The sequence below is a fragment of the Notothenia rossii genome (genome assembly GCF_949606895.1).
Source record: "Notothenia rossii genome assembly, chromosome: 6".
Taxonomy (NCBI): domain Eukaryota; kingdom Metazoa; phylum Chordata; class Actinopteri; order Perciformes; family Nototheniidae; genus Notothenia; species Notothenia rossii.
This window is the reverse complement of record NC_136909.1, coordinates 36,962,824-36,982,088: the sequence shown is the minus strand read 5'-3', so window position 1 is coordinate 36,982,088 and position 19,265 is coordinate 36,962,824. Positions and strand designations below refer to the sequence as shown.

The following is a 19,265-nucleotide window of genomic DNA, read 5'->3' as shown; positions in this document are numbered from 1 at the left end:
TGGTCACCCTACACACACAGTTCTGCCCCTCACACACACACGCTTCAAATCAAGTTGCATAAATGCTTGAGCTTCGTTTTTATTATAATTACTGTGAAATCTGCCTATTATGTTTTCGTCATTATTACAACAAACACACACTTGCAACTGATAACACTGGCAATGATTTTAGATGTATTAGACTATTAAAAAAAGAAATCATGCCTCAAATAAGTGGGGGTACGGCGTACCCCCGCGTCCAACGCCCACTACACCACTGACTGCAACTACAAAAAGCTAGGGTTTGTTTTCTCATCAGGAAATGCAGACCGGCTCAAACAAAAGATTTTTAAATCATCATCCTCACGATCATTTAATGTATCATATGTTCGCCGAATTGACATGAAAGCACTAATAAATGTAGTTTCATCCACTTGAGTTTACAACTACAAAAATAATCGATTTGTTTTTATATCACATCCGACGGGAGGAAATTCAGCAGCTCTCACTACCGATTTTTTATCCTAATTTAATCATCATCTTCACCACGATCATTTATGTTTATGTTCGCCGAATTGACATGAAAGCACTGACAAATATGAATATACTATAGTCAACTTCATTAAAACGTTATTAACGTGCCTAAACTCAGTAATTCACAATTTCTACGCATGACAACACACTTTGTCCGTGTTTGGCTCTCTCGCCGCACAGTGTAGCGTTCCCGCATTGACGTCACTTCCGGCTTCCCCCAAAACCTCAAAATGAGTCGAAGGAATTTTCCCGCGATGCTCGAAATTATTGATATTTATCGGAACGGTATCGCTTTTTCTTTTTTAAACTGACGGTTGGAGATTACTAGTAGCCCACTATTTCATTGCACAACAGTTGTTGGGTTCGTGTCACAGGCTCTTTAATACTTCACTACATTTCAGAGGCAAAGATTTGACTCTGAACCTCATTGATTTGATAATATGAGTTACTTTGAAGATTTAGATTCTGTTACAAAGTACAATAATATAAACAGACAATGAATCACGAATGATTATGGTGAAGAACTTAAATTAGATCCATTGATTTTATACACAACCTACCCAAAAGTGTGGTAAAATAATAAATGAGAGTATGCAGCAGAAAAAGGGCGGAAAGCCGGTGCAAAGTGCAAAATGTGCTGCATTTAGAGACCCCTTGGAAAAGAGCAACTTTCAAAGTTTTACCCAAAAATATCATTGTATGAACAACAGCTTGAAAAAGTTACAATTACATATACAAATAATAAAAATCACCTTTCATATACAGTATTAGAGGTTTATTTTACATTATTCTCATAAAAAAAATAACTTAATGGTAATAAAAACATACAACCAAACAAACAGTACATTTCTTATTAAGAGTTAGAATTTCTAACTCTTAAGCGTTTTTGTTAGAAAAACAAAGTGGCAAATTGTTGCTCTAAGTTTGATAAATACGGTAGTTTAAGGGTCACCTGAAGGCAGCACAGTTGTACAACGTCGGTGTCGCTCTTGAACGCAGCTCGTGACCTTTATTCAACATAACAGTGAAACTACTCTCTGGACAAAAGAGACACAGGAGCTGAGCTTAAAGAAGGTGAGACTTATTTTATTATTAATATTAAAAATGCTGTGTTCACTGATGTTAGGAATAAACCGTAATGTTATTTCCAGGACATAGACGGATCAGACAGAACGGAAGACTTAAACTAACGTGTTCTGCCCTCTTGAGTTTTCGGTAATCAAACACACAGGCTGATGTCAGTGTGATTTCCAGCTGTGAAAAATACATTACCGTAATATCATAACCGTCCTCACACGTAACATACCGTAGGTTACAGTCACACTGATTTACCTGTCGTGAGTGCTGTATCGCTTTAGATATCATTATTCTGTAGTGAACACTGTAACCATTGATTCGCCTTATTCATTATGTGAATATTAAAGCCAAAACACGTGTAGACTGTTTTGCAAGCTGTTCATGTTTGATGCATTTTGTAACAATGTTATGTCATAGAGAGGTGAAGTCCCTCCCTTTCCGGGGGAGCTCCATGGGACCTTATTTCGAAAAAATGATGTATTGAAGTCAATGGGGAGAGATCGATCCTGTTCAAATTGTGCCACGAATTACACATATAATGTTTGTTAATTTAAAAGATAATTTTGCAAAGTCAACATTTTTTAAATGTGTCGTAAAACTGTGAAGTAACACTTGATTGACAGCTGTTTGCACCAGTAAGGGTGAAAGAGAACAAATATTTAAAAGCACAGTCATTTTAATGTTAACATTTTCATTTTTTAATGTAAGTATTATAGGTAGCGGTCAACGGAATCGTTTTGCTTCATTTAATATGTGTTTAGCTTTTCTAAAACAACATTTTCAAATTTGTCAAAAAAGTATGTTAAAATGTATATGTTTATATAACTCCTTTTCAAGTGTTCCGAAGCCCGTTGTGTCAAAATGTTGTTGAATTTAATCTAATCAAATCTACAGATTATTCACCAGTAATATTATTCCAAAAACATCGTATAGTAAAAACACTGACAGTGAACATTTATTTGGCAAAATGTGCTCTTTTTTTAAAGTTTTATTTTTGTCAACATACAACCACCGTTTAAATCCTACACATTGTAGTTTAGATAACTGAATCAACATGTAATACATTCTGATTTCATGTTTAAGGGAGTTTTTTTTGTTAGTCACCCAGGCAGCCGGAATGACGAGCCTCCAGCTGAGTGCGAAGGAGGAGATGGTGGAGAGGTTTCTGGATGCTGCTGCCAGAGGAGACATGATCCAGGTGTCCACGATGCTGTCCCAGAGCCCCTCGCTCATCAACCAGACAGGGTACAGCGGCTGGTCAGCGCTGATGCTCGGCGCTCGCAACGGGCATTACCCTGTGGTGGAAGTGCTGTTGTCACATGGGTAGGCCTACAGAGCTGAGATGAAGAGAAAAACTGAAAATAATTACTCCCAAAAAAGATATTGGGTACATCACTCAAATGCTGCTTCACCACATTGAAAGCTAAATTATTAAGATAAGCTTAATATTTTGTACTTTAATAATACAATTACTTAATAGATTAGAAATGTTTTGCTTGCCGTTAGTAATGTAAACAGTGGTCACAGAAACCGTGATTTGTTTCTGAATGCCGTTTCAAAAACGACGCAAAAGAAAAAATAACAAATGTGCTAAAGCACTTGCAAATTAAGAAATATGACACATTACTAAAAGTGCTGAATGAACAAAACAATGCAAATAAAAAAAATGCTGCAAATGAAAACACGCTACAATAAGCTCAAAACACGGGGAGCGAAAACAGGGACACTCAAAAGTAGGGCTGCCCCCGACCAAAGATTTTCCTGGTCGACCACTGGTCGTCAGGTAAGGCCACTGGTCGACCACTGATCGACCAGTGGCGCGAATGAAAGCGCACACAGAGACAAACCGCCTTTTTCGCGCAACCGGCAAGTAATTAAATTATGATTCTGAATGTGTTGGAAAAATCAACAAGGAGACTGTCTTAACATTTAGTTAATTTATTTCAACACAACACACCATATAAAAACATCACACAACTTATGAACTTTTAAAACCAACACAATAACTTTATAAAACAAACAAAAAACAGTCTTCTGTTAAAAAACTAAATTTAAACTATATTTTTCGTTTCTTTTAAACATGTAAAATAAATATAAATTATATAAACAAACGAATAAATAAATATAGGCTCAAGCCAACTTAAATATTTAAATATCAGTGCAAAAGTAAACAGGCCTACAGAGAAGTATTCTCAACATGAAAATAAAACTTTCAGTTTTTTCCTGAGGTCGGAATGCAAACTAAAATTATAAATATACCGCAAAACTTAACTTAAACACTTCAGTTGAACGAACGAAGAACGAAAACTATAAACTACAAAACTATGGTGTTATATTAGGCTAGGCCACTACCTGACTTTCAGGGTTTCCCTCCGATCTTAGTCTTCTCATATTATGAGACAAGAACACGAGTTTGTCTGTGTTGTCCGAGAGAAGTGAGCTCCGTGTCTTACTCACAATGAAGCCGGCTTTGGAAAATATGCGCTCCGATGGCGTGGATGTGGAAGGGATGGAGTGGATGCGCTTAGCTGCTCTGGCAAGCTTGGGATAGCGTTCCTCATTCATTTTCCACCAAATCAGTGATCCCTTGTCAACCTTGGTTCGGTCCTCCAAGTATGTCTTCATTTAATTTTTCTCTTCTTCCGTCTGTTGATCTTCATCAAAGGCCATCAGCATTGATATGTCCTGCTGCTTTTCCCTTTGCCTCTTTGGTGTGGGCTCACTTTCCTCTGCGCCGCTGCTGTCCTCTCTCTGAGCAGTAGCTTCTTCTGCTGGAGATAAACTCTCAGCCAGATCCCACACCGTTGTGTATGCATCGTCCCGTTTCTCTGCACCGAGGAATGACAAGCTCTTGAACCGTGGGTCAAGGACTGCAGCTTGAATATATATGCTGCCCTCCAGACTCCCTGTGAGCTCCCACCTTTTGTCGATTTCCTCTGTGATTTTTTTCTTAACTGCCTTCACGGTCGTGCTGTCATCATCACGACTCAACAAGTGGCGCCTCTTCATGTTGACGAGCATTGGCAGCGTAGCAGACAGAGATGCGTTCATATCTTGTGAGAGCAGCTCGGTGAGGGTGATCATGGGCCTCAGCACGGAGACAATGTCCTCCGCTGTCCTCCATTGGGCAGTTGTGAGATCCAGATCTCGGTCACTCAGACTGGTGGGTGGTCCCGGGTTCTGAAAGCACAGCTGTAACCGGACATCTCTGTTCCAGAAGACGCTCCAGCATTGAATAAGTGGAGTTCCATCGTGTGGACACATCTTGTATCAGATTGTGTTCAGCCACATTCTGTTGCTTCTGTTTCAAAGTGAGAGCTGCTGTTGCCTTGGCACTTTTTTTGAAGTGTTCCACAAGGCGTCTGGCAGCAGCAATCACTCGGCAGATGGGATCTAATTTAACAGCCGCGTTTATGCACAACTGCAAGGTGTGCCCCGCACAACGAATTCCCTGGACATTACCCCAGCACGGGTTTTGAGATAGCTGTTTAGCGCACAACACCATATTAGCGGCATTGTCCTGTACCACAGCGACCCTCTTTTCTGGCGGAATCCCAAACTCCTCCATCACTTCGCTGAGTCGCTCTGCTATGTTGGCAGCTGTGTGGCTCACCTCCAGCACTTTAGTCTCCAACACGAATGAATGTAATTACCATTTTTGGGAAATAAAGTGTGCCGTCACAGTCATGTAACCATCCATTTGGTTGGAGGTCCATGTGTCAGTAGTGAAGCTGACTGCTGTGCAGGCTTTAAGTTTCTCCAAAAGTACCTGTTTGGTCGTGTTATATTTGTTTTTAATGGCGTGCATTACGGTGTCACGTTTGGGTACAGTGTAACCCGGTTCGATGAACTTCATCATCTGTTTGAACCCTTCCCCCTCGACAATGTTTACAGGTCTCATGTCCAGTGCCACAAAATTTGCAATTTTGTCGGTGATGTCTCTCTTCCTTTTCTCGGAAAGAGGGGGCTTCAAAACGAGTGTTGTCTGTGAGAGTTTCAATGGCGGCTGCGAAGATGAAGTTGAGGTAGATGCGGTGGCCCTATCAACGTATAGTGGATGAGCCTATTGAGAGAAATGCACATTAATTTAAGTTTACACTAAGCCTAATAGCCCATAATATGACAATACATTTTATCTAACAGGCTTTTTATTAAAGCTAGAGCCGCAGAGCGTCCATCTTTTAATGGCTTGAACAGTACTTACATGTTTCAGGTGATAAGTCATGTTTGTAGTTGATGAATGATAGGAGAATATTTGCTTGCAAAGTTTGCATATCACCTTCTTCGGGTTGTCTGTTACTTTTTCTAAACACTCCCAAGCTCTTGATTTTAGGCCTGACATGGTTAAAACTATCAGCTTATCTGACGTGAAAACAAGTGACTCACTATCACCTCCTGTTTCCCGTTTTTTTTTGTTGTTGTTTTTCTCAATCTTTTTTTTTTTTTTTTCGGCGACCAACGACCAATTAAATCTTGACCAACCAAAGACTCTTTGGCCGACTAACCTTTGGTCGACTAATCGGGGGGCAGCCCTACTCAAAAGTAATGTGCACAGCTGGGACCAGACCACTTGTTGAAATTCGGAGATACATTTGGCAGTATTCATACATTTATAAAGTTGGCAAACTGTCACTGGAAACCTACATTTTAAGTTTAATTGTCTTATTTTAACAATTTGATCGCATGATTCCTTCCGATATTAATGCAGATCTGCTGTAAGCTAACTAGCAAATTTAGCTGACCTAGTAATTTTAACTGGCACATTTGTGTTTTTTTATTTGCATTGTTTTTAAAAACTGCAGTGTGTTTCTCTTAATAGGCGCTTTCGCACCAAGTACTTTTCCCAGGAATAGTTCCCGGAACTTAGTTCCCCAGAAATCTTTAGTTCTGGAAATATCTATTAGATAGCGTTCACACGCGTTCACATAAGTCATGGGTTTTCTCTGGAAGTTTTTCCTTGTACGATGTGAGGGTCTAAGGACAGAGGGTGTCGTATTGTCATACTGATATTCTGTACAAACTGTGAAGTCCACTGAGACAAATGTAACATTTGTGATATTGGGCTATATAAATAAACATTGATTGATTGATTGAAGTCCCTGAGGGAGCCGCTGACGTCACTTCTTCTTCTTCTGCTTTGGGTTTACTGGCAGGCCGCAAACAACTTCACGGGGTATACTGCCACCCGAAGTCCCTGGCCGGAAGTCCCCGGAGCGCCAGAAGCGCCGACACCTACTTATCACTCCACTGCTCCCATGTTTTCTTTTGTGTTGCCATAAGTTAGTCTCTCTCCGTTGATGCGCTGGGCTAATGCTAGTGCTAATGCGAGCAAATAAAATGCCGGCTTCACAACACTTTTCGGGGTTTTATGGGGCGCGGTTTGCAATTCGCCGGTGTGAAAGCGCGAGTAGTCGGGAACCTTTTCACCCCTTTTCAGTCCCTGCTAGAGAGGTGGTACTTTCCTGGGGAGGAAAAGGTTCCAATTTCTGATTGGCTGGGCGGATTGCAAACCATAGCCCGTAAAACTCTGAAAAGTTTTGTGAAGCCGCCATTTTATTTACTCGCATTCGCATTAATAGCATTAGCCCAAGGCACCAACGGAGAGAGACTAACTTATGGCAACACAAAAGAAAACATGGGAGTGGTGGAGTGATGAGGAGGTGTCGGTGCTTCTGGCGATATACTCGGAAGGCTTCAGTAGAAGCTGCTGGGAAGACTACCAGCAGCCGGGGGCTACGGGTGACAGTATACGCCGTGAAGTTGTTTGCGGCCTGCCAGTAAACCCAAAGCAGAAGAAGAAGAAGTGACGTCAGCGGCTTCATTTGCGTAATCCTCCCTCAGGGACTTATTCCGGTGTGAACGCGATCTACTGGATAGTTCCGGAACTGAAGATTTCTGGGGAACTAAGTTCCGGGAACTATTCCTGGGAAAAGTACTTGGTGTGAAAGCGCCTATTAGTGTTTTGGGCAGTAGCGCATTTGCCCCTGTCAGCCACCGTACGAGAATAGATTTGGTATTGAACTAAAAGTAGCAATACCAAAATGTAGAAATAATCTGTAACAATAAAAAAAAGTCCTGCATTAAAAAATAAAGCCCATAATGATTTACATTTAAAAGTGTTTGAAGTATCAAATATAAAAGTTCTCATTGCGAATTATAAAATTAGATTATTAAAAGTATAATTATTGATGCGTTAATGCAGTGGTTCTCAAACTTTTTCTGTCAGGCCCCCCATTTGGAGAAAAAAAAATGTCGGGCCCCCCCAACACAAATAGTCAGGCTCAGTGGCCAACACAAATAGTCGGGGTGCTGTGGGGTAGCTTGACGTTTCATAGAGGGTGCTCAAACATTTAGGGTTTCCCATTAATGTACCGGTCGCCACAGTTGAATTTGAAACTACAACAATCCCCACGCATATACACAGTGTACCCACGGCTGTTACAATTAAGGCTTGATAATCAGCTCACGGCATAGGTGTAAGAAGGGGTAAAGTGCTATTTTTATAGGTGGTGTGTGGACCTCACACCACCTAGACCGGGGGGTCCGGGGGCATGCTCAACACCCATTTGAAACAGAACTGTAAACAGATTTACTTTTTCTTTATGGATATTTTACAAATCACCCTTTTAAACTTTGTTATTTTTTTACTGTCATATAGTATTTCATACCTGTTTTTAATTTAATCTCTTATTTTTTTATAACTATAATGATCATATAAAGGTGTGCCTCGGAAATAATTGTTTACATTAATGGTGACCAAAACGTTTGAGAACCACTGAGATAACACTGAGAGAGTCCTTTAGCTCACTGAGTCTCTCAGTCTGACAGGAGAGGACTCTCCTCCACCTTGTTGTTGAAAAAACTCCTTATATCCGTTAGCGTAGCTCGCTAGCACCAGAAGCTAACAACAACGATCTCCGGTACCGGTGCGCTCTCTCTCTCTCGCTCGTGCACGCACACAAAATGGTTCGTTCCACACACACACAGAGCTGAGCTTTAATGAAACACAGAGACCCAGACGTAATAGTACTGTACTGTATCATATTATTTTCGAATAAATAATTTTTCTTTTTCCTCCTGGTCTCTCGCGCCCCCCCTGTCATGCCTCTGCGCCCCCCAGGGGGGGCCCGCCCCCCACTTTGAGAACCACTGCGTTAATGGATGAATCCCTCTAATGTTGCAGCTGGTAAAGCCCGAGCTGACTTTAATTTATATACCGAAGGGTAGCTTGTGAATTTTCAACCAGGGATCAAAAACGTGTAGAATGTTTGGGCTAGGGTTATCATAATTCTTTTTTTTGGTCATATTTTTTACAGTTAATGAGAATCTACAAAGCAGTTTAAGTTATGAATGTGGTGCAATAAAAGTACATAACTTTCGACAGGAAATGGAAATACTCGAGTAAACAGTAAATAACACGTTTATCTTCATCCCTATGTACTGTATCTGTTTTGATTAAATGACATCGTTTTCCGTGAAAGTGCAGCACATTTCCAAATATTTTGTGTTCCACTTCACTTAGGAACACAAAACACTACAGATGCATTACTTCACCTAAAATCTCTATCTCTGTTTTTGTTCCATAAAGCTGTGACAAGTTCTCCGTGAACAGCTCGTCACAGACTGCATACGATATCGCCAAGTTCTGGGGCCACAGACACATCTCCAACCTGCTGGGCCATACTGATGACAGGTGCCAGCGGGTGCTGCCGGGGGCTGACCTCCACCAGCAGGAGAACTACTTCAGCAGAGAGACGCTGGACCGGCTCAGTGCCAAGAGGACCGACAAGGGATGGCTGGAGGATAAACAGAGCGACCCAAACACAGTCTACCTCCTGTTCTCCAACTGCAGCCCCATGGTCAGCAGCCCACTGGAGGACCACAATGCAGGGGTATGTTACTGTACCTGAGGCAAATGTTGGTAATCTGTTTTAGTTGAAGCTGATGAACCATTAGGTTTGAAAAATAGTTCTGGTGATCTGTTAAGCTTTTACCGTGTTTCATGTGAATGCAGATTTAGCTGGTAAAGCATTCAGCTGTACGCATCTGAAAACAATCATGGTTTGTTGTTAAGTATCCCAAGTACAAATCACACAAAGGCTTATTAAAGGGGCCCTATTATGCTCATTTTCAGGTTCATATTTGTATTTAGTGCCTCTACTATGACATGTCTCCATGCTTTAATGTTCAAAAAGTCATTTTTATGAATACAGAAGCTATCTTTATTAGGTAATAAGAAGTAGATTAGGCCTTAAAGCATTAAGGAAAACGTTCCTTTAGTTTAACATAGAAGTAGAGGATGCCTCTACAAGAAGCTATTTCCAGTCTACATGGTTTATTTGTGTTTGCCCTATATAGTGAAACAACTTTGCCATTTTCTAAAATGGAGTAGATTCAGATGGATTTAGTATGAGTTCTTATGGTCAAACTTAGGTTTTTGGACCGCTCAGAAAATGGATTGCCCAGTAAAATACCATAGCATCTCTGTAAAGAAGTAGCCTTGTATTTGTGGTTGATAAGGAAATTAATTTATTGACAAAAGACCGACATTTCAATCAAGATGCGTACATGTAAAATAATGTCAAGATCCAATATTTCAGACGCCTTGAAGAAGTCCAGCCTGGATCAATCCTTAATTCATCCTGATTGTTCTCTTCTCAATGTACACATTCCTCGCTTTCCTGTCATTTCAGTGGTGTTATGTTTGTTGCATGCAGTCAATAGCTACTGTAGATGACGTGACAGTTTTAGTCTGTTTGTGTTTTTCAAAGATTCAAAAAAATGTTCTAATGATTGTGATTCCAACAGGGTGAGAACCAGCTGTGTCGGTTCAGATATGAGACAGTTAAAGATCTTCTCCAGAAACCTGCCACTGTGCTCATCTTCCTGGGGGTGGAGAGGAGGAAGAAGCCCTCCTCTCAGATAGTGGATGGTGTCCGGGAGCCTCCTGCTTGGTTTGCCATCAACACTGACGAAGACACTGCTGAACTTCTAAAACGCTGCAGAGAAAAGAACTGCTGCTTCCCAAAGACGCTCAACAGAGACCTGTTGAAGTTCAGCGAGGAAGAGGCAGGTGAGGAAGATGCAGTCTCTTTTTCTTTACCAAAGATATCTTCTGAACCATAAAAGCTATATACAAATTCGGGCTTACATTCAATTAAAATATCTAATGGCAAACATACACATGATTTCCACTTACGATTAGTTGCAAAAAAATCACGTGGTTTTTATCCGTTTTTAAATGTACCTTTAAATGGGAATTTAATTTAAGGTAATCGGCCTGCAAGCTTTAGCCACAAATTGTAGTGCATTTACTCATGGACTGTACTTCTATCTCAGGGCACTTGTACTTTATCTGACTATGTTCATTATATGCTATTGTATAGCTTTGAGGTAAGGTAGCTTCAAGTTCCATCTGTCCTGAAACCGGTTATCAGCTCTCCTTATTTTAGCTACAGTCACCTTGTGACAAGAGAAATTGCATTTTTAACATGTATTACATATGTAGTCTGTTTGACAGCGCTGACGGGCCATAAATAATACATTATAAAACTGAATCTGTGGACCATATCAAAACTGACCAAAGGCCTAGATTGGCCCCCTAGACTTACCATGACTGAACTAACTGAATAATCCCTGTCCCCTCTCTTGTTCGTGCAGGAGTTGTGGCTCAAGCTCGATCGGTGTTGGCCTGGCACAGCCGCTACAGCTTCTGTCCGACATGTGGCAGCAGCACCCGGTCGAAGGAGGGAGGATACAAGAGGAGCTGCCTGAACTCAGACTGCAGGAGCCTCAAGGGGGTTCATAACACCTGCTACCCACGCGTCGGTACGGAGCTCCAAACCTAATCAGCTTTAATGAATGCTTTAAACTGAGTGTAGGCTGCAGATTATGTTGTGTAGGGCACACATCTAGATTCCATCGACACATGCATTTAGGCTGATGTACAGGAGGGAGCATGTACAATGTGCAGGTCATGTGTGGTTGAAAACACTTTCACCTATAAATGCAGGATTTTTCATATTTTATGATTTTTTTTTTTTGTAAGTGGTTAAAAATCAAGCTTTTCTGCTCTAGGATGTTGTGACTGTAGTCAGGGAACTAATATCACAGATCTGAGTGCAGTTTGAACCTGAACGAAGCCAAAACATTAAGTCAATTAATCCAGTATTTATTATTTAGTATTTAATTTCAATGATCAGATTAGTAATATAAGCAAACATGACAAAAATAGCTTCTTAAATAATTATATTTGCTCGATTTCTTGGACTTCATGAAAGTAAAGTGAACACTTTGGGTTAAAAAATGGGACAAACATATTTAAACTCTCTGAGAACTTGTAAGGGGATATTTCACTATTTTCCTACATTCCATTATTAGATTATCTGAGTTAGTTGAACACCTAAACCTGAGTACAATTATCTTACCTGAAAATCAACATTAACATCACAAGAAATGTGCCCTAACACCTGCTTACATACTTTATGATTAGCGATGACTGAAAAGGTATATACTGTAGTTAGTGTTTGGCAAGTTCATATGTAAATGTAATGTTAAATATAACTTTAATTGGAGATTGTAAATTACAATCAATATTATTGTCTGTAGAGTAATGCATTTCTGATAATACTACTTTTGCATTACTCAAACAAAAAAAATGACTTGGCATTATAAATAGAAAGAGTCTCATGTTTGATAGTGACTAATCAAAGTACAGATTCTCAAGTTTCATAGCAAATCCAGTGTGCACAATAGATAAGTCAAATGATGGGCACACCTTTTCTTTAATGCATTTGGTAGCTTGCAAATTAGCTTTCACAAGATTGCTGAATAGATTATTAGATGTAAATTGTGCTCCTCTTTACTGTGTGTGTTTTCAGACCCAGTGGTCATCATGCTGGTGATCCACCCTGATGGAAACCAGTGTTTACTGGGAAGAAAGACGATTTTCCCTGTGGGCATGTTCTCCTGTCTGGCTGGATTCATAGAGCCTGGTAAACATCACATTACATTGACTTACACAAACCTTAACAGTAACATCTACTCCCTAAAAGCTACTAACCAGCGGACGGCCGACCCGTGCAAACATGCTCCAACAACCCAAAACACTGCACGCTGCACTTTCAAACTCATTGTAAATATAGAAAAAACACAAATGTGCCAAAACACATCGGACTGAAGAAACATTTTCACCAACTTGACAACACATGCGCAGCATTTAGAATAACATTCAACAACTTAAGAAAAAATATGCAGGGTTTACTAAAAGCACTGCATTGAAAAAAAAACGGAATAATCTCAAAACACAATGGAAACCAGGGTACATTAAAAAGTGACGCACACAGCTGGGACCGCTTGTTGACGCTCAGGGATCATAAAGTTGTCCATCAGTCACTGTTGGCAGTTAGTCTGTTTCATACTTGTAAGTGTTTGTCAGTATATTTTAAATCACTAGGTTAGCTACGTTAGCTAGCTAGCTTACAGCAGATCTGCAATAGTATCAGAAGGAATCCTGTTATCACAAGCGTTCCAGTCCCAGCCGAGTGCATCACTTAGCTAAATTGGTGAATGTTTTTCTAAATACTGTGCATGTTTTGTCTGGTTGGTGAAGCTGTTTCTTGATTCTCATGTCTTTGGGGACATTTGTGCTTTTATATTTGCTTGATTTTTTTAACTGCAATGTGTTTCCCGTAATATAAATGTTGTGGGCTGTTGTAGCGCATTTGCACCAGTCGGCCACCGTACAGAAGCTTACATTGACCCCTTCCTGCAGGGGAGACGCTGGAGGAGGCGGTCAGGAGGGAAGTTGAGGAGGAGAGCGGAGTGAAGGTCGGGCCCGTTCAGTACATCTCCTGCCAGCCCTGGCCGATGCCTTCCAGTCTCATGATTGGCTGCCTGTCTGTTGCCATATCGACTGACATCAAAGTGGACGAGAAAGAGATCGAGGAAGCTCGGTGGTTTCCACGGCAACAGGTTCAAACATTACAAATTCTACTACTTTTATAAATACTGCTGATGCTACTACTAATAACAATACTGAGATAATAATAATAATTGTTATGACTCAGACTGTCATTTATATGGTTCAGCTGTTGTCACTGATAATAATGACATTATTTGTAATAAAAAAAAATGTGTGGCACATATTAGAGAGAACTTTTAAATTGAAATGGATTTGTATTACATTTACAGGACATAATACAAATAATTTAGAATATTTAATAATAATAATACACACATCACAGTTACAAAAGAATAACGTGAATAAAATGTTTATAGATACAAAATGAATCTTCTTCTGAATCGTCAACACTGCTTGGAAAATATGACAAAACATTTTTCTTCTTGGACTGTCATGCAGAATGATGTGGTGGAAGTTGAGTATTTATGTGTGAAAGCAGAGTAGAAGTGATGATGGGGAGTCTGAGGAGAGGTTTACAGTTAACAATATTGCTGTTTTCTGAGCAAAAGAATAGAACATATTTTCTTTTTGAAAATACTGCTGTTTGACTATAAATCCATTTGTTCCTGGCTTAGGTGATTGACTCTTTCAGAGGAACCCGTCCAGCCTTCACTGTTCCTCCCAGGCAGACCATCGCCCACCAGCTGGTCCGACACTGGATCGGCATGACTTCTAACCTCTAACCTCCATCCTTTAGCGCTGAAACTCCAGAGCATAAGGTGGATCTATGAACCAGCAGCTGTCAGAACTGTTGCTACTCTATTACGACAAACCAGGAACACTACCGCTGAGGTAACAGCCAGATTCTGAGGGCTGTACAGAACACAGTATGTTAATGTGGTTTGTTTTCACCATTAAGTCCAAATCATTGAAACGCACCGCTCCTATGTGGAGAACTGTAGTCTGTACATCACTTGCAGATAAAGGCGAAGACAGAACTTTTCAAGATGGAAAAGATGATCAACAATAAACCTTTAGATTTCCGATTCTCAGCTTTGAGCTTTGACTCAGGATGTGATGATGGTTTGAATGAAACGCAACTGTACAAAGTTAAGGACACTTTTGCAAAACATTTTAATCTATAATTAGACAAAAAAAGCGATACTGGGATATAAAACTATTCCGATTAATTTAACAGGGTTGATTGAGCAATCTGTAAAAATGTGTAATTGCATACAAACGTTGCCAATTTATTTTGTATTGGTTTTTCAGTTGAATTATACTTAAAGTTCATGCTGTTCATATTTTTTTTCAATAAATGGATGTTTTCAAAGTAAAGGGATAATCGTTTTTAATAATCGTGATATCAATTATTGACCCAAATAATCGAGATTATGATTTTTGCCATAATCGAGCAGCCCTACTTTTGAGACAGTGCTAGCCACTTTTTTATAAAAAAGGCTGAGAATTCTAGAAGTCTCAACTACTTATACAATTTTTTTAAAAGCCCAGATAGCTAACATGCTAGAGCCTCAAATGTACTCAAACCCTTGTCCTTATCGCACAGGACCATTGTGCTTTGCTCTGTAGTTTAAAATTAGGATTGTACTGCCTAATCAACTTTCAAGGTTAGCTTTTGGTTTTGCTGTGTAATGGAAATGACAGCCACTAGGAGGCACCAGCATGTGTTTAACCTTCATCTCTTACTAGTCCTCTTTGCCTTTGACTCAGCATGCAGCACTGATGTTGTTTATTCAGTCTTCATCAGCAGTTTTTGAAGTTAAGCAACAGTTTTCTGTATAATCAGGCCACACATCCGTTTTCCCCAGAAAGGAAGACTTGACCATGTAATCTGCCTCGCATGTTATCTGATTAACACAGCTGTTTGCCATTAATTCCAGAACATTTAATTTTAGAGCGGCTTCTGTCTGATGGGCTCTCTCAGAAAAGTCGTCTGGTCGGTGCTCTACCCCTGGAAAGCAGACGTTGGCTTCCTTTTTTGGACTCAGTTGAGCAGCATCGGCCTCTCGTCTCTCCTCAGATGTGAAAACTCTGTCACATTTTCGATAGTTCAATCCATAGTCAGCTTCATAGGACTGGAGAGGAATGAGTGGGTGTTCTGTTGTCACTGGAGCATCAGGAATATAGTCTGTGTCCACTTCCAGGGCTGACGGTTTAGTGCTGAGTTGGCTGATTGACAGCGGAGAGTTGTTTTCATTTAGGTCCTCTTCATAGGAGGACTTGAAGTTTGGTCCAATCGTGATGAGACCATTCTCACCAAGTACACCCATCACCTGGAAGTCCTCAATATGAAGGATGTTTCTCTCTGCAGTTTTCTGTTGAGTGGAACAATTGATTGGATTTTAATCAGGAAAGACATATTATAGTTTTTCCAAAAAAAAAAGTCTTGTATTTCAGTTTTTTTATCTGATTTCTCGAATGATTAAATATTTCAATAGGACATCATAAATTGTCAGTGAAGAGTTGTAAATGTAACGAAAATCAAGAGCTTAATAATGTCGGTCAATTTCAAAAAACATAAAATCAACTTTTACAATAAACAAATTACAAGAATAACACTTCGCAAAAATGAAAAATGTTCGAAACAGATGTTAAACATTTGCATTAATCTGTCTTATTTCTATGTTCAGAAAAACATTGAGGGGAAATTAATATATCTTTACAACTTTTAAACTGAATATGAGAAACATAGACAACAGGATTGTTTCTGTGACCTTTTCGTGTTTGGATCTGAATCAAAAAGACATTAACACAGCAGTTTTAATAACTCACATGGTGATTAGGGTCCATCAGCCACTGGCCTGTCGTACTGCCCCGAGGGCTGGGGATGGGCGGAAAGAAATACGACTTGTACCTGCAGAGTAAAGGGGTTAAAGAGGAAGAGAAATATAATCCTAGTTTTGAAATGTAATAAACTACTTTAAAATCTTTCATGATCAGTGGGAAAATGCAATGTAACAAAGCTGAAACTGCCATCATTTCTGAGCTTATGAAAAGTTGACTTTCCTGAGATACAGTGGGGCAAAAAAGTATTTAGTCAGCCACCAATTGTGCAAGTTCTCCCACTTAAAAAGATGAGAGGCCAGTAATTTTCATCCTAGGTATACCTCAACTATGAGAGACAAAACGAGAAAAAAAAAATCCAGAAAATCACATTGTCTGATTTTTAAAGAATTTATTTGCAAATTATGGTGGAAAATAAGTATTTGGTCAATAACAAAAGTTCCTTTCAATACTTTGTTATATACCCTTTGTTGGCAATGACAGAGGTCAAACGTTTTCTGTAAGTCTTCACAAGGTTTTCACACTGTTGCTGGTATTTTGGCCCATTCCTCCATGCAGATCTCCTCTAGAGCAGTGATGTTTTGGGGCTGTCGCTGGGCAACACAGACTTTCAACTCCCTCCAAAGATTTTCTATGGGGTTGAGATCTGGAGACTGGCTAGGCCACTCCAGGACCTTGAAATGCTTCTTATGAAGCCACTCCTTCGTTGCCCGGGCGGTGTGTTTGGGATCATTGTCATGCTGAAAGACCCAGTCACGTTTCATCTTCAATGCCCTTGCTGATGGAAGGAGGTTGTCACTCAAAATCTCACGATACATGGCCCCATTCATTCTTTCCTTTACACGGATCAGTCGTTCTGGTCCCTTTGCAGAAAAACAGCCCCAAAGCATGATGTTTCCACCCCCATGTTTCACAGTAGGTATGGTGTTCTTTGGATGCAACTCAGCATTCTTTCTCCTCCAAACACGTCTAGTTGAGTTTTTACCAAAAAGTTCTATTTTGGTTTCATCTGACCATATGACATTCTCCCAATCCTCTTCTGGATTATCTAAATGCTCTCTAGCAAACTTCAGACGGGCCTGGACATGTACTGGCTTAAGCAGGGGGACACGTCTGGCACTGCAGGATTTGAGTCCCTGGCGGCGTAGTGTGTTACTGATGGTAGCCTTTGTTACTTTGGTCCCAGCTCTCTGCAGGTCATTGACTAGGTCCCCCCGTGTGGTTCTGGGATTTTTGCTCACCGTTCTTGTGATCATTTTGACCCCACAGGGAGAGATCTTGCATGGAGCCCCAGATCGAGGGAGATTATCAGTGGTCTTGTATGTCTTCCATTTTCTAATAATTGCTCCCACAGTTGATTTCTTCACACAAGCTGCTTACCTATTGCAGATTCAGTCTTCCCAGCCTGGTGCAGGTCTACAATTTTGTTTCTGGTGTCCTTTGACAGCTCTTTGGTCTTGGCCATAGTGGAGTTTGGAGTGTGACTGTTTGAGGTTGTGGACAGGTGTCTTTTATACTGATAATGAGTTCAAACAGGTGCCATTAATACAGTTAACAACTGGAGGACAGAGGAGGCTCTTACGGCCCCTACACACAGCGGCGTGCGTTGTCGCTTGCCGGCGGGGGGGGCTGAAACTCGACCAACAACCGATCACATGAATCTCCCGCCCCAGACACACAAGCACGCGGTTTGATTGGCTAGAGCTTGTACTGGCATATGATTCGATTGACTGACGCCTCCGTCGAGGCGTCAAAAGTAGAACATTGCTCTACTTTTGCAGCGAGCACCGCAAGAGAAGCTACGCTTTGCACCCACAATGCAGTTCGGCGAATCGTGACGTCACCCCATTCAAAGTGAATGGGCAGAAGCGTTGAAGCGGCAACGCACGCCGCCGTGTGTAGGGGCCGTTAAAGAAGAAGTTACAGGTCTGTGAGAGCCAGAAATCTTGTTTGTTTGTTATTGACCAAATACTTATTTTCCACCATAATTTACAAATAAATTCTTTAAAAATCAGACAATGTGATTTTCTGGATTTATTTCCTTCTCATTTTGTCTCTCATAGTTGAGGTTTACCTAGGATGAAAATTACAGGCCTCTCATCTTTTTAAGTGGGAGAACTTGCACAATTGGTGGCTGACTAAATACTTTTTTGCCCCACTGTATATAGTTCTCACAAGATAGTGGCAAAGCTCCCAACATGTGATAATGTTAAAGTATATGATACATTGCGGTAGCTTATACCCAACAGAATATAAAAGCACATTAAACATCTACAGCAGTGTAATGCAGCATACACATTTATAAAGCAGAATATAATAATAATCCAAACACGTCATCATAGTAAACACTATTATTATAATATGATTGACTATGTTGTATCAGCATTTTTACCAATCTTTCCATTACTGATTGACAGACCAAATGATAAAGATGCTGATGAAGCGCACATAATGATGTTAAAGTAATGCATCCAACCAATCACCAGCAACAAACCAGTAAGTGTATTCACATTTTATTTATTGGAACCCTCAGATGTGACCGTGTGTGTGTGTTGACTTACATAGTCCTGGACAGGATTGAAATGATGAATACAGTAAAAGCCAGCAGCAGCAGAGGCGTTGCTGTAGCCACCGCTGGCACCTCATCTGAAATTAAACATTCATGGTAAGGTCAGAATCAAAGGATTACTATAGCCCTTTCTAATTTCTCAATGTTCCCCTCCTCGACTCCTAGCCTCATGTCTTAGTCCCGCCCACAGGTGATGCGAGCGGAGGAGTCGAGGAGGGGAACCTAGGAGAGAGCTCCTAAAGCATATAATATAATGCCACAGCCGTTGTATATTTTATTATGTGAAGCACTATATGGTTTTATGAAAAATATCTACTCTTTATTTGTCTACTAAAGCCTACAATTAAAAGAGTGTAATTTAGGCCATATATATATATAATTGATTGATCCAGAGAGCCT

General features: G+C 40.3%; 2 protein-coding genes across 2 annotated transcripts in view; one reads left to right on the top strand and one right to left on the bottom strand.

Annotated features, from left to right (window-relative positions):
- The first annotated feature begins 1,448 nt into the window (after nucleotides 1-1,448).
- nudt12 (nudix (nucleoside diphosphate linked moiety X)-type motif 12) lies at nucleotides 1,449-14,830 on the top strand. Its single transcript, XM_079687441.1, has 8 exons — nucleotides 1,449-1,587; nucleotides 2,691-2,913; nucleotides 9,179-9,482; nucleotides 10,399-10,663; nucleotides 11,251-11,418; nucleotides 12,471-12,584; nucleotides 13,364-13,563; nucleotides 14,128-14,830. Exons 2-8 carry the CDS (start codon nucleotides 2,708-2,710, stop codon nucleotides 14,233-14,235), a joined length of 1,365 nt encoding a protein of 454 aa, XP_079543567.1. The 5' UTR covers nucleotides 1,449-1,587; nucleotides 2,691-2,707; the 3' UTR covers nucleotides 14,236-14,830.
- The window catches only part of LOC307043158 (interleukin-6 receptor subunit beta), a 45,710-nt gene continuing 40,086 nt past the window's right edge, over nucleotides 13,642-19,265 (bottom strand). The window contains exons 14-16 of the mRNA XM_079687440.1: nucleotides 18,859-18,943; nucleotides 16,286-16,367; nucleotides 13,642-15,828 (exon numbers count right to left, since the gene is read on the bottom strand). Coding sequence (XP_079543566.1) covers nucleotides 15,247-15,828; nucleotides 16,286-16,367; nucleotides 18,859-18,943 — 749 coding nt within the window. The 3' untranslated portion in view covers nucleotides 13,642-15,246. The remainder of the gene's footprint in view (nucleotides 15,829-16,285; nucleotides 16,368-18,858; nucleotides 18,944-19,265) is intronic.

Excerpts from the sequence above, each read along its gene's own strand:
- nudt12 (XM_079687441.1), top strand. The coding sequence starts at position 2,708 with ATGACGAGCCTCCAGCTGAGTGCGAAGGAGGAGATGGTGGAGAGGTTT. Across the intron at positions 9,483-10,398 it reads TGGAGGACCACAATGCAGGG|GGTGAGAACCAGCTGTGTCG; the intron begins GTATGTTACTGT and ends TGATTCCAACAG. Across the intron at positions 10,664-11,250 it reads GTTCAGCGAGGAAGAGGCAG|GAGTTGTGGCTCAAGCTCGA; the intron begins GTGAGGAAGATG and ends TTGTTCGTGCAG.